This window comes from Camelina sativa, chromosome 4 (assembly GCF_030686135.1).
Source record: "Camelina sativa cultivar CO46 ecotype springtype chromosome 4, ASM3068613v1".
Classification (NCBI taxonomy): domain Eukaryota; kingdom Viridiplantae; phylum Streptophyta; class Magnoliopsida; order Brassicales; family Brassicaceae; genus Camelina; species Camelina sativa.
In genome coordinates this window covers 26,317,553-26,331,788 of record NC_141883.1, presented here as the reverse complement: position 1 = coordinate 26,331,788, position 14,236 = coordinate 26,317,553, and the positions used below count along the sequence as shown (strand labels likewise).

The 14,236-nt window shown below is 37.3% G+C and overlaps 2 protein-coding genes across 5 annotated transcripts; both read left to right on the top strand.

Annotated features, from left to right (window-relative positions):
- Window positions 1-238: 238 nt before the first annotated feature.
- Window positions 239-2,842, top strand: LOC104781889 (transcription factor GTE1-like). 4 transcript variants are annotated; one of them, XM_010506675.3, is made up of 9 exons: window positions 239-406; window positions 764-892; window positions 967-1,179; window positions 1,332-1,409; window positions 1,528-1,743; window positions 1,820-1,918; window positions 2,021-2,079; window positions 2,175-2,325; window positions 2,415-2,837. In XM_010506675.3, exons 1-9 carry the CDS (start codon window positions 254-256, stop codon window positions 2,607-2,609), a joined length of 1,293 nt encoding a protein of 430 aa, XP_010504977.2. In that variant the 5' UTR covers window positions 239-253; the 3' UTR covers window positions 2,610-2,837. The 4 variants fall into 4 exon arrangements, with proteins under 4 accessions (XP_010504977.2, XP_010504975.1, XP_087366929.1 ...); XM_010506673.3 differs by having other exon boundaries at window positions 283-448; window positions 2,415-2,842; XM_087510803.1 differs by having other exon boundaries at window positions 328-406; window positions 1,265-1,409.
- A 2,061-nt stretch (window positions 2,843-4,903) lies between these two features.
- LOC109132407 (uncharacterized) lies at window positions 4,904-8,800 on the top strand. Its single transcript, XM_019244011.2, has 19 exons — window positions 4,904-5,254; window positions 5,342-5,475; window positions 5,562-5,641; window positions 5,723-5,809; window positions 5,887-5,937; window positions 6,027-6,144; window positions 6,229-6,350; window positions 6,421-6,504; window positions 6,581-6,631; window positions 6,723-6,785; window positions 6,880-6,996; window positions 7,085-7,147; window positions 7,225-7,314; window positions 7,399-7,437; window positions 7,514-7,827; window positions 7,901-7,949; window positions 8,034-8,208; window positions 8,315-8,473; window positions 8,596-8,800. The coding sequence occupies exons 2-18, from the start codon at window positions 5,358-5,360 to the stop codon at window positions 8,434-8,436; spliced, it is 1,743 nt and encodes a 580-aa protein (XP_019099556.2). The 5' UTR covers window positions 4,904-5,254; window positions 5,342-5,357; the 3' UTR covers window positions 8,437-8,473; window positions 8,596-8,800.
- Window positions 8,801-14,236: the final 5,436 nt, after the last annotated feature.

Here is a 14,236-nt window from a genome sequence, read left to right as displayed (position 1 = left end):
TGATGATTTTGGAAAATATTTTATGGGTTTTAAGAAAGTATTATAGTTAAAATACAAAAAAATTAAGATAATTATTTTTATATGACGTTTTAGATTATTATTTTTTCTTTCTTTCTATAGTGGAAAATGAAAATACTAAAAGTCTTTTACATTTCTTTTTTTAAAAGAGGAAGATGCAACAAACCCGATATTTTAGTAATAAAACCGCGTAATTTTGTCTGTAATGTTCGTTGATTGTAATAATAGTTTATTAATGGGCCGAGCAGAGAAGCCCATATTGATACAAAGAGTTTTCGAAAAAAGCCTATTCGTTGTAAACCCTAAACCGGAGCAACGCGTTCTCTTCCGTCTTCTTCTTCTTCCTCCGACTTGCGTCTGTCTTTCTGAATCCTTCGAAAAAACTCTCGTGAGTCACTACTACTCTTCTCTAATGTCTGTACATGTCAAGGTACATAAGTTTATTATTACTTCCTGGTTAAGTTGCAGCCTCTCTTTGGATTCAATCCCAGACTTTGTTTATTACATTTTAGCTTACCGTTGATTCCGTCTGTTAATCTAGCTCTTCTGTTGAGAAGTCACCTTCTGTTGAGGTTTTGGGTTATCATAAAGTCTCCAACTTTGTTCAATTCGAACACTTTTAAGTAGCTAGAACTGGTATACAGACTCAATTATCAGTTTGAGTTTATTGTAGAAAGATGCGAGTTTGTTTTGAGGCACGGTGCTGTGTTGAAGCTTTTTTTAATTAGTTTGTGTCACTGTTTAGGAGGAACCTGTGCTTGTGCAAAACTGTGATGTCGAGAATTCGGAGCTTGTTGTTTTCAATGGAAATGGAGTCAGTGAGCTTGAGGATTTTGGGACTTGCATAGATGATATTACTGAAAGAGTGAATCAGGTAAATCAATTGCTTTTCACTTGACGCCATGACTTGCTTAGTGTCGAGTCTCTTACTGCTATATGTGATGGCAGCTTGAGCAAAAAGTTGTGGAGGTTGAACACTTTTACTCTACCAAAGATGGAGCAGCTCAAACTAATACTTCTAAGAGTAACTCAGGAGGGAAAAAGATTGCGATTTCTCAACCAAATATCTCGAAATGTAACTCGGCTGGGAAAGATAAAACAAAGGGAAAACATGTTTCCAGCCCTGAACTTATGCGTCAATTTGCTACAATGTTTCGTCAGGTAAGCAAGAAAAACTTATCACTTTTTCTTCTGATCATGATACGAAGCTTAGGATTTTGATTTACTTCGTTTGATGCTTCCTTAGTTTGCCAAAGCAATGATTTTGCTCAGTGTTTGCTGCATTTGAACGTTTCCGTCTTCTAATACCTTAGATTACTCAAAATAAATGGGCATGGCCGTTCATGGAGCCTGTTGATGTTAAAGGACTTGGACTCCATGATTATTACAAGGTAAAGTTACAAACTTTTGCTATTTTACTTAAATGTATGGTAAAATCAACTGTTTTCGATAAATGTTGAAATGAGTTTTTTGATATATGTCGATAGCTTGTGTTCATTTACTTAACAGGTTATAGAGAAGCCAATGGACTTGGGAACGATCAAAAAGAAAATGGAGGGTTCAGATTATAGCAATGTCCGGGAGATATATGCTGATGTTAGGCTAGTTTTCAAGAATGCGATGAAGTATAACGAAGCAAAAGAAGATGTCTATGTGATGGCTCAATCTCTGTTGCAGAAATTCGAGGAGAAATGGATTCACATAATGCCTAAACTTGTAGAAGAGGTACACCAAATGTTCAGTTTCCAGTTAATCGTTTTTTGTAATAGTGTGTTAAAAATAATTGCTTTGGTATGAACAGGAAAAGAAACAAGCAGACGAAGAAGCTGCGGAACATGCAAATAAACAGCTTACTCTGGAGGCTGCACAAGCGGAAATGACAAGGGATTTAAGCAATGAAGTAAGCAAAATACTAAAAAACCTTTTTCTACTTGTTGCTCTGTTTCAGGCCATTGATTACAGTAGCTCTGGTTTGATGAGTTTTTTTTGCACATATCTTTAGCTATATGAGATCGATCTTGAGCTGGAGAGACTCCGGGAATCAGTAGTTCAGAGATGCAGGTTAATAACCTCTTCTGTTAAAAATCATTTTACCTTAATGAACGGTCTTAATGAAGGGTCCTTAACAGAGTTTTCGTTTGATTTGAAATGAACAGGAAATTGTCGACTCAAGAAAAGAAGGGACTTTCTGCAGCACTAGGTCGACTCTCTCCCGAGGATCTGTCGAAAGCGTTGAAAATGGTTTCAGAAAGCAACCCGAGTTTTCCGGCTGGAGCACCAGAAGTTGAGCTTGACATCGATGTTCAGGTAAACACCAAAATCATTTCTCATTTCTTTGTGGTTTTGGCATAAGAAATTTCAGGTCTTTAACGGTTTTCTCTCTGTTTTTCGAACAGACGGATGTTACCTTGTGGAGATTGAAGGTGTTTGTGCAAGAAGCATTGAAAGCAGCAGCTAACAAGAGCTCTGGAGGAACAAACGCTCAAACCAATAACAATACTGGAGAGGTCAACAAAAACAATGCGAAAAGACGGAGAGAGATCTCTGATGCAATCAACAAAGCTTCAATTAAAAGAGCTAAGAAGGCTTAAATCAATATCTATATCTGTGTTTATTGATCCCCAAGGAACAGAATGAGTTTGTTGTAACACCAATATAAATATAAATTAGAGACTTTATGTAAAATATAATGAATGTTATAAAAAAATGTGTGTGTGTGAAAAAAATTTCTGAGCTTCTTTTTTATTACTTTAAACTTGGGCATTTATCTATTAAACAAATAATTATAAATTTTATAAATCGATTATTTTGTTTGAGTCTCAAACTATGACGAAATGCCTTAATTCTATTGCAATATCACAATTGTGTCTAGACTCTATACTACACCAAAATATGCGAAATCAATTAGTTAACAACCACTTTACTTATTTTGAAGATTTTGAACAAAATAAAACAGTAATGTATACATAATATATGTTTAATTGTAAGACAATACAAAATAAATAAGCAAAAGAAGATTAAGAAACCTTATTCAAGAATTTCAATAGGCTAGACTTATCTTACCTATAAACTGAAGCCTTTTAGTTCAATCCCTATTTTCATCATAGATTACTCTGCATAAACATGGAATGACACCAACAAGTATTGGTGCAAATGGTTTCGTACACTTTGATTAAAGAACATTCAATTTTTTTTTGAACAAAAAGATTCATTTAATTTTCACCCATTTGAAACGAAAAAACTAGAAATGGACAAATTACAAAAAGAAAAAATGAACAAGTAATCTAATAGAATAGTAAGTTGAATGATATTTAGCTCATCTTTTTCAACTAAATTGTTTTTCCAATCATTTGCACCCATAAAACCAATATAAAGAGTTTGGTGTAACACCAATACACATTAGACACTTTCCAAAGTTCAAATGTTCAGTACAATGTAAAATAGAATGAATGGTAAAATAAATATCTATGTGTGAAAAAAAATTCTAAGCTACAAACACATATATGTAAAATGACTGTTTGTGGGGAGAATATGACAAATCTTCTAGTAAGATCTTCAATTTGTGCCGGAGAGATCTTTCGTGAGTTGAACGATTGTTCTTTCATCACCTTAAACTTTGGCATTTATCTATTACAAATAATTATAAAAGTGATCAAATTTTTAAATCGATTTTTTTTTCATTCTCAAACTATTGTTTGACCAAATGCCTCATTCTACTGCAATATCACAATTGTGTCCAAACTCCACACCAATGAGAAAATATGGGAAATTTGCTAAACTTCAATCAAGACAGTTAACAACAAATTTACTTCTTTTGAAAATTTTGAACAAAATAAAACAGTAATTATACAAAATATATGTTCAATTGTAAGAAAATACAAATAAACTAAGCAAAAGAAGATTAAGAAACCTTTTCCAAGAATTTCAATAGGATATGACTTATCTTACCTATAAAATGATTACTCTGCAGAAACATGGAATGACACTAACAAGTATTGGTGCAAATAGTTTTGTACATTTTTGAGGGATAAAAGTAGGTTAAAGAACATACATTTTTTTTTTGAACAAAAAGAACATTTATCACCATTTAAAATGAAAAAAATTAGAAAATGAACAAATTACAAAAAGAAGAAAAATGTTTAACTAGTCATCTACTATACTCTAATATAACAGAATAATAATTTGAATGATATTTAACTCATCTTTTTCAACTCAATTATTTTTCCAGTCATTTGCACCCATAATATAGATTTATGGTTAAAGAGAGCTTTTTTTTGTAAGTCTCCATCTGTCTTGAGGTTTAAATCCAGAATTCCCAGTGGGCGAGCGAAAGTGTCAAAAACAATGGGGCATGGGGGAATAATTTATAGAGTGGCATCGTGGTTTGTGCTCAATTCAAACCAACCTATACCTCAATGACTTGATCAGTACGAAGATAATGATGATGTTAAATATGAAAATTAATGATTTAATAGTTAATATAAACCATTCTAACCCAATCCACATAATCCATAAGCCTATTAACCCATAACTCATTTAACCCAATAACTTGTTAAGATCCAAATAATAAAACAATATGGGCTATCGAGTAGACCAAGAGATTTAACCCATTTTGACACCCCTAATGCTATTGTAGTTTTTATCTTTAGTACAGACTTCTCGAAGTTTCCGATAACTTTATGTGTTTCCAAATTTGATTTCTGACTTTTAAGATGGTAAAATTAATAATAAAATATCTTATTTTAAAAGGCAAAACTTCTAAATACATGTTTTTTTTGGCCAATTGCCTCAAATCCACCATCATTATACATGTTCTAGATTTTTCATAAAGGTCTAGTACTAAAAAATCATATCTAATGGTTAAATGCAAATGATCATATGGCTTAAGGAAATCTTAGTCACCAAAGAAAGTATTTATATTCTTAGATAATTTCAAATAAAGATATTATTATAATCTAAAAAGATTTAGTTTTAGAGTCTCATAATATTAAAAACTCATGAAATGCATATATTTAAAATATTGAATTTGAACTAAAGAAAGTGGAGGATTGTTATCTTCTATGGGTTTCAAAAGGTGGAAGGGAATTGCCCACTGCTTCTCTTCTCTTATAAATTGCTACCTCTCCTTCTCTCAAAGCCCACAAAATCCTATTGCTTGTTTTTTTTCCCCCCGCTAATATCAAAACGTTAAAACAGAGATCCTCTGTTTCAAAGCTTCTCAGTTTTCTCATATCTGGTTTGTCTCTATAAAACATGAAATTTTGCAACTCACAGATTGCTTTTTTTTTGCCTTAAAATATGGTTTGGTGACGTTTTGTTCCAGGATATACAAGTTAAAGATGAAGTACGTGCTTGTAACTGGAGGTGTTGTGAGTGGATTAGGAAAAGGTATCACTGCAAGCAGTGTTGGTGTTCTTCTTCAGTCCTGTGGTCTTCGCGTTACTTGTATCAAAATTGGTATCTTTCTTTTCATTGAGTTCAAAATGTATATATAATGTTTGCTTACGGAACACTCAATCTAAAGCCATTTTTATCATCTCTAGATCCTTATTTGAACTATGATGCTGGAACCATATCTCCTTACGAACATGGCGAAGTGTATGTCTTGGACGATGGTAGTGAGGTAAAAAACCAAACTTACCTGTTCTCCACCTTTTGGATTTAAAGACTTTAAAAACTTTTTTTGATGGGTTTGAAAAAAAAGGTGGATCTTGATCTTGGAAACTACGAGAGGTTTCTAGATATCACATTAACTCGAGATAACAACATCACTTACGGGAAGATTCAGCAGGTAACTACATAATGTTTATCTTTGGATTTATCTGCAACAAGTCGATAACTAAAGTACTTTTGTTGTTGCTGTCACAGTATGTGATGGATAAAGAGAGGAAAGGAGATTATTTAGGAGAGACTGTTCAGGTAAATGAAAGATAGATTCAACATTTCTACTTTGTCATCATAATAAGCTTTGAGACGTTATATGTTTTTGGTTGGTAATGGATTTTTAGATTGTTCCTCACATCACTGATACAATTCGAGAATGGATTGAGAGAGTTGCAACGGTTCCTGTTGATGGAAAAGAAGGTCCTCCTGATGTTTGCATCATTGAATTAGGTGGAACTATAGGTAACATTTTAACACCGAGAATTTCTATTATCTTTTTGTTTGCGTCTTCTGTGTATAATACAGAGAAATCTATGTGTTTTTCAGGAGATAATGAGTCACGGCCTTTCACTGAAGCACTTAGCCAATTATCATACAGTGTAGGGCCTGATAACTTCTGTCTGATCCATGTTACTCTCGTGCCTGTGCTCAGTGCTGTTGGTGAACAGGTATGTATATACATTTTCCAGAAGTATATGTCTTTGAAAAACTTCACTTGTTTTGAATCTTTTATTTCAGAAAACAAAACCAACACAGCACAGCATTAGAGATCTACGAAGCTTGAGATTGACACCTAATATCATAGCTTGTCGGAGCACAAAGGTTTTAACTTGTTCATTTTGGTGTCTATATCTTCTTGTTCTATTATATAAACTCGAACCTTTTCTTTTACTGTTAGGTACTTGAAGAGAATGTAAAATCAAAGCTATCTCGATTGTGCTATCTTCCGGTATGATGCATCTTATTTTTGTTTTCCTTGTTGTCTTGTACTCTTGTTTACTTGAAATTATCCGTTAATCAGCTTCCACACTTGTTTTCAGATTCAGAATATCTTCTCACTCTATGATGTTCACAACATCTGGCACATTCCTTTGATGCTGAAGGTACGAGTTTTCAACTACTGTGATGCATGATATTCGAAAGTTATCACAAAACTCATTTGATGCAACACTACTTCTCGTTGTACCCATGAAACAGGATCAGAAGGCTCATGAAGCAATCTCAAAAGTCCTGAACCTTTCTGGTATTGCTAAAGAACCTTCTTTAGGCAAATGGGCTTCAATGGTAGAAATTAGTGACAATTTAAATGTACCGGTGGGTCTCAACTGCCAAAGAATTGAATAGTTTTTGTAGTCTCCAAACTCGATGTCTCTTTCTTGAAACACAAGTAAATATTTTACAGGTGAGAATCGCTATCGTGGGGAAATATACAGATCTCTCAGATGCCTATCTCTCTGTCTTGAAGGTAAACTTATATACATCACTTTCTCTCATGGCACGTTATTCTTATGGTTTGGTTTAATGACCCTGCTCATTGTTTAGGCCCTCTTCCATGCTTCTGTGGTTATCCGGAAAAAGCTTGTAGTTGATATGGTTCCATCTTGTGATCTCGAAAATACCACCAAGAAAGAGGTAAACAAGTGTGGTTAATCACGTTCATACTAATTTGCCTCTTCATGAATACTCTGAAACAGAATCTGTGTCTCTTTTGGGTAGGATTCACGCGCATATGAGGCTGCTTGGAAGTTACTTAAGGTTTGTTTTTTTGTTTTTTTTTGGCAATCTTTGAGAAGCCTGATGATTCAAAACATAGCATATTTTGCTTCTTCAGGACGCAAATGGAGTTCTTCTCCCTGGAGGGTTTGGTGATAGGGGAATGGAGGGGATGATTCTTGCAGCAAAATACTCCCGAGAAAACAATATCCCTTTCCTCGGTATCTGTCTTGGAATGCAGATCGCTGTCATCGAGTTTGCACGCTCAGTTCTCTGCTTGCCTGATGCAAATAGCACAGAGTTTGAATCTGAAACCAAACATCCATGTATCATATTCATGCCTGAGGGCTCCACGACTCATATGGGAGGCACAATGCGATTAGGCTCGAGGAGAGCCTATTTTCATGTCAAGGACAGCAAATCTGCAAGACTGTAAGAAACCATCTCTTGATCCAAATCATTCTGCCAATGCTAGATTACTACTTATGTAAACTGCTTTTTATAGATATGAGAACAAAGACTTTGTCGATGAGAGGCATCGCCATAGATACGAGGTATGGTTTCTTGCAAGCCTGAATACACATTTTAGTTTCTTAAAGCTTGGCCATTTCTTGATACAAGTAACTGGTTTCTTGCAGGTGAATCCTGATATGGTTGCAAGCCTCGAGAAGGCGGGTCTCTCTTTCGCAGCAAAAGATGAAACTGGGGAGCGCATGGAGATAGTAGAAGTTCCAAGCCACCCTTTTTTCATAGGTGCTCAATTCCATCCCGAGTACAAATCGAGTCCCGGGAAAGTATCTCCTCTGTTCTTAGGTCAGAGTTCTTGTCACTGTTTCAAACGAAACCTCCAAAACCTTTTTTTTTAATATAATCAATATGCTCAGAAAATTTGAATCAAATTATTATTCTTTGTATCCAGGACTACTAGCAGCATCCTGTGGTGAGCTAGAAGCAGTCCTGAATCCAGTTTCCATTCACCAAGACAACCAAACTATGGTACTTGGAAAAGAAGCAAGGGTTGGTCCAAAAAACTGGTTTTAGTAATGAAACCATAGAGCTCAAAAACATATTGTCCAATGTAAGCCATAATAATAAACTTCAGTGGCTGATTTGATTTTAGTCTCTTAACACCATATAGAATTGGTTCAAGTTCCATCTTTATGGGTTGTTTATTTTATTTTTTTCTCTGTATCTGTCCAGCTGCAATAAAGCTCAACTGTCCGAGATATGTTTTTTTTCCTGGAAGAATAAAGAAATGAAGCCATTGGCCCATATGTCAAATAAGTTATATGTATATGTGTAGAAGCAACATTTAATACTTGGAGATTTACTAGATATCATATAATTTAAGTGATATTATCAGAACTATATAAATCTTTCATTTATTACTACTATATTTCGACTACATTTTATACATCCAACATGCTTTTGTGAATAAACATAATTACAAAAAATATCATTACTTTTTAATTCTACATTAAAAAAACGTGTCGCCACGTCGGCAATGGCGATTTAGTTATAGTATATTGCGGCTGATTTACAGAAAATGACTGAGTTATGAGCAAACGGCTGACTTACGAGCATAATCCAGCCTGGCGTTAAGCTGACTTAATGAAACGTGTCTGACTTATGATAAAATGGTTGAGTTATGACTTACGAGTATAACCCAACCGTAATTACGGCTGAGTTTTTAGTCATGGTTGATTTGTCAAAAAATTGGCTGAATTAATACTTCAACACGGCTGAATTAACTTTCTCCGGCTGGTTGATTTATTAACGACAGTTTACTTATGGGATGTCATTGCGGCTGATTTACGTTTAAGTATCATAATACTGGCTGAGGTATTTGTGAATAAAAGAGTAACAAAGGAATCTACTGAATAATACTTTTCTTATTAAACTCACTCTCCCAACTTACAATGAACCCATACGGCTTACATATATAGAACCAAAAGAACATTCTAGAGTATTACAAGAGTATAGGATCGGCTGCCACTTGTCTAACATCTAGCCACACACCTCAGTCAAGATTCCATTGAACCGATTAGCTAATACTATGGGTGAGCAGCTAGTTGGAGTAGCCGTCGTCATGCTCTACATCGGCTGTGATATTGTCGGCCTATGTTTCGGGGAAGGACACTGTAACGTATCCGAGCAAGACACATATGCCAGAAGTGGAACGACGTGTGTCCTTGCATCATGCGTAGTCACTATCACTATAGGAGACAAGGGAGAGGTTCGTATGTCTAGAAATATGCAGACCCATCGCAGAGGTACCACGGAGATAACGAAGAATGCGTTTGAGAAGACCAAAATCAGATACCATGGGAGAGTGCAACCGTTGACAGACAAAGTTAACGGCAAATTGGATATCAGGACGCGTGATGGTCAAGTATTGGAGTTTCCCGGCAAGACTGCGAAAGTAGGATGGCTCAGAAAACAATCGAGTATCACGAAAAACATGATCAAGACGTTGTGGCAATGGAGTGTGACAAGAGTTGCAGGTGGACATATTGGCATGATGAAGAATCACTTCAGTGTATTTGGTCTGATGGAGGAACAAGCCTTGAGGATAAGATTGTGCTTGGATCCCAAGGAAGTAATGCAGGTTCCCTAAATCTTTCATTGCAAAGCGAGAAATGTCATCAACATATAGTAAAAGGACCATGGTGTTACCATTACAATGATAAGTAAACAGAGAAGGATCAGCTCGACTACATGTGAAACGGAACTCCAAGAGGTAATTGCTGAACTTGTCATACCATGCACGTGGAGCTTGCTTCAAGCCATATAAGGCCTTTTTTAGAGAGCAGACATGATTGGGATAAGCAGCATCTTCGAACCCTGGTGGCTGAATCATATAGACTTGTTCCTGCAAATCACCATGAAGAAATGCATTCTTCACATCAAGTTGAGTGATATCCCAGTTCTTTGCAGTGGCAACTGTGAGCATAATGCAGATTGTAGATGTCCGGACCACTGGACTATAAGTCTCATTTAAATCAACTCCAGGTTCCTGATTGAAACCTTTAGCAACAAGGCGGGCCTTAAATTTGTTCACCGTGCCATCGGCATTGAGTTTGACCGTAAACGCTCAGCGACACCCTAAGATATTCATGTCAGCAGTAGCAGGAGTCAATGACCATGTATGGTTCTTGTAGATGGATTCAAGTTCATCGAGCATAGCTTGTCGCCACCCTGGATGTGTCAGTGCCCTAGCTACACTCGTGGGAAGAGAAGGAATGGTTTTACTCGCCACAAGAGCATACCGTGGATTTGGTTTGCGAATGCCGTCTCTAGACCGTGTTGTCATTGGGTGAGTTGAGGTGGTAGTAATGGTATTGTCATCAGCAGCAGGTGATGAAGAAGAAGGAATGTCCTCTGTGGTGAGAGTGGAGTCATCATCAGAAGGTGAAGGAGGAGGACTCGGGGATGCACATAGTGTGTCATCTTGAGGATATTCCACCACACAATCAGGAGACAGCGCGCTACTCGGAGAACTAGTTGTAGATTGTGGTGAGATAATTGACAATGTGCAGAACTGAGCGTCAGCAGATTGCCAAGCCTCACGTAGACCAGTTTTATGTTGTGTAACAAGCTCCCTATACTTGTCCATAAAGGGAAAACATGATTCATCAAAGATAACATGTCTATTAATGTAGACACGACCGGTTGGCGGGTATAGGCACCTGTTGCCCTTGTATTGAGGGTGATAATCCGAGAAAAACGCACTGGAGAGAACGAGGTTCAAACTTGTGCTGAGTAAACGGCCGAAGACATGGATAACCCTCAGCACCAAATACACGGAGAAAAGAATAATCCGGTTTCTTGTTGAATAGCTTCTCATGTGGACTTTGCTGATTTAAAACCTTAGACAGAAGCATATTACCGATAAAGTTAGCTGAGTAGAACGCCTCAACCCAATACTTGAGAGGTGTTTTGTTATGAAACAACATTGACAAGCCGAGCTCAGTTAAGTATCGATGTCTTCGTTCGGCTATACCATTTTTTTGGGACGTTGCTGGACATGAGATGAGATGACGAATACCATGGTTCTGTAAGTGTGTGCGAAAGCGACCGCTTATAAACTCACCACCACCATCACTTTGAAAAACCTTTATCTTTCTACTGAACTGATTTTCAACTTGTTTTTGGAAACCAATAAACACATCACAAAAATCAGACTTTGCTTTAAGAGGAAAAATCTATGAATAGCGAGAAAACTCGTCCACAAAGACAACATAATAACGAAAACCCTAAATTGATATAACCGGGGAAGGACCCCAAAGATCACAATGTAGTTGATCAAGAGGGTTCATTACATTTGAAGTAGAAGTATAAAAAGGAAGTTGACAACTCTTTCCCATTTGGCAAGGTTCACAAACGGAAGTAGTGCTGCTCTTATTGATGGAAATTGCCTTGCTGGTTTGGAGAAGTTGAAGAACCTGGAGATTTGCATGACCAAGATGTTGATGCCACACCATGTCACTTGCAGCAACTTGTCGATTTGAATAAAAAGCTACAAACTCCGGATTCCTCAACACATAAAGCCCTTCAGTACGGGGCCCTCTTGTCACAACCTTCTGAGTGTGTAAATCAATGATATATACATCATTAGAGTCAAAGAAGACACCACATGGGTAGTCATCACACAACTTGGAAACGGATAGTAAGGACTTGTGCATTGACGGACAAACAAGAACATCACAAAGAGGAATACCACCTGAGGTTGTGGCAAGAGTAGCGGATCCAACATGAGTAATAGGTTGATGTGTGCCATCAGCAACCATCACATTCTCAGCCCCATTGTATGGTGTCAAAGATTGAAGAGAATCCATCGTTAGAGTGATGTGAGCAGTAGCTCCAGAGTCAGTCAGCCATTCACGACCACTGTTGTCGGAGACTTGTAATGCGGTAAGAGCTTGGGGAACATCATCACTTTGGTATGACGCATCAAACCGATTCCAACACTTAAGAGCCACATGACCAGTGCGACCACAAATTTGACATACAGGACGAGGGTTAGCAGAATTACGAGACTGATTCTGATTCCAACCAGAGGAGTTAACTTGTTGGGAGAATCCTCGACCACGGGTGGAATAGCCTCCTCGTCCACGATGGCCTCCATGACCTCTCTGTCCAGGACCATGATAACCACCTCTCTGAGTTTGAAAAGCAATGTGGGTGATACCTCAGGTGGAGTCTCATAAGACTGCAGCTTCGAATCAAAACCAGAGATTTGTAAGACGACATCATTGAACGTTGGAGACGGAGTGCGAGACATTGAACTTTGAAAAACTGTGGCTGTGGGACCATAATCGCGGCTTAGCCCATTAAGAAAGGTAAAAATCTTCATGTTCTCATCGACTGGTTTGCCTTTGATATTCAGGAGCTGCAACCGACGTCGGAGGTCGAATTCGCGAGCGACGGAACTTTTGTTGAAATTTCCGGCAAGAGACAACCAGACATCTCGAGATGTGGGCAGGGCATGAACTAGCCCCAACACTTATTCAGACAGAGTACCAAATATCCATGACTTTATGAGCTCGTCTAAACAAATCCAAGCTTCATACTCCAGATTTGGAGCTTCGACGGCGTTAGTGACTGTAATCGCCGAAGGTTTTGCGACATACCCATCGACAGAACCAAGAAGTCTTTGACAACGAAGGAGGGACTCAAACTGGGTTTTCCAGAGAAGATAGTTGCTATCACTCAGTTTTATTGTGACTGAGCTAGCAACATGGAGAGATGACGGAAACAGGTAAGGACCAGGACGCTCTGCCATGACAGCACTGATTAAGGTTTAAGAGAGCTCTGATACCATGTGAATAAAAGAGTAATAGAGGAATTTACTGAATAATACTTTTCTTATTAAACTCAGTCTCCCAACTTACAATGAACCCATAGGGCTTACATATATAGAACCAAGAGAACATTCTAGAGAATACAAGAGTATAGGATCGGCTGCCACTTGTCTAACATCTAGCCACACACCTCAGTCAAGATTCCATTGAACCAATTAGCTAATACTATGGGTGAACAGCTAGTTGGAGTAGCCGTCGTCATGCTCTGCATCGGCTGTGATATTGTCGGCCTATGTTCAGGGGAAGGACACTGTAACGGAGAAGGACCACTCTGTTTCTGATGCAGAGAAGGACCACATTGAGGAGATAACGACTTGTGATCAGATGGACTTTGAGAAGGCTCTGCAGGTTGGGCTTGTGGCCTTTTACTTTCTGTATTAACGACAGTTTTTCGTTAATAAAAACTTGATCATTTTATGGCTGAGGTAGTAGCGAAAGATTAATTACCAGAATAACATGCAATTACGACCGACTTATGAAATGATACGGCAGAGTTAACGATTTTCAGTTGAGTTACGACATTAAACGGCTGAATTTGGCAGTCGTTTTTCGTTTTTTAATTACTGTAATAGTATTCATGTTGCGACTGACTTATAGTTTTGTTTGATGGCTGGTTTAATTAGGTTGATTTACATGTTAGTTTGATGGCTTACTTGCCACTTCATCAACTAAAAAATGATTCGTCATCGTCTTCCTCATTATTCTTCATTTTTGTTCATCATATTATGATATGTGATGGATCCGGTTCCGGTAATTATTGTTTTCGGTAATTAGATAAAAAAACACAAATATGTATTTTACACCGACAATATAGGGTGTAGAGTTGTGCAGATAGATGCCAAAAATTGTCTGATGTAGTATTGTTGTAATACAATTGTTTACTTTCAGTTTCTTTCTTGTACTAACTCAGCCGAGAAGCAATATATACGTTCAGTTTCTTTCTTGTAATAAGTTAACCGCAAGCAATATAAAGCAGC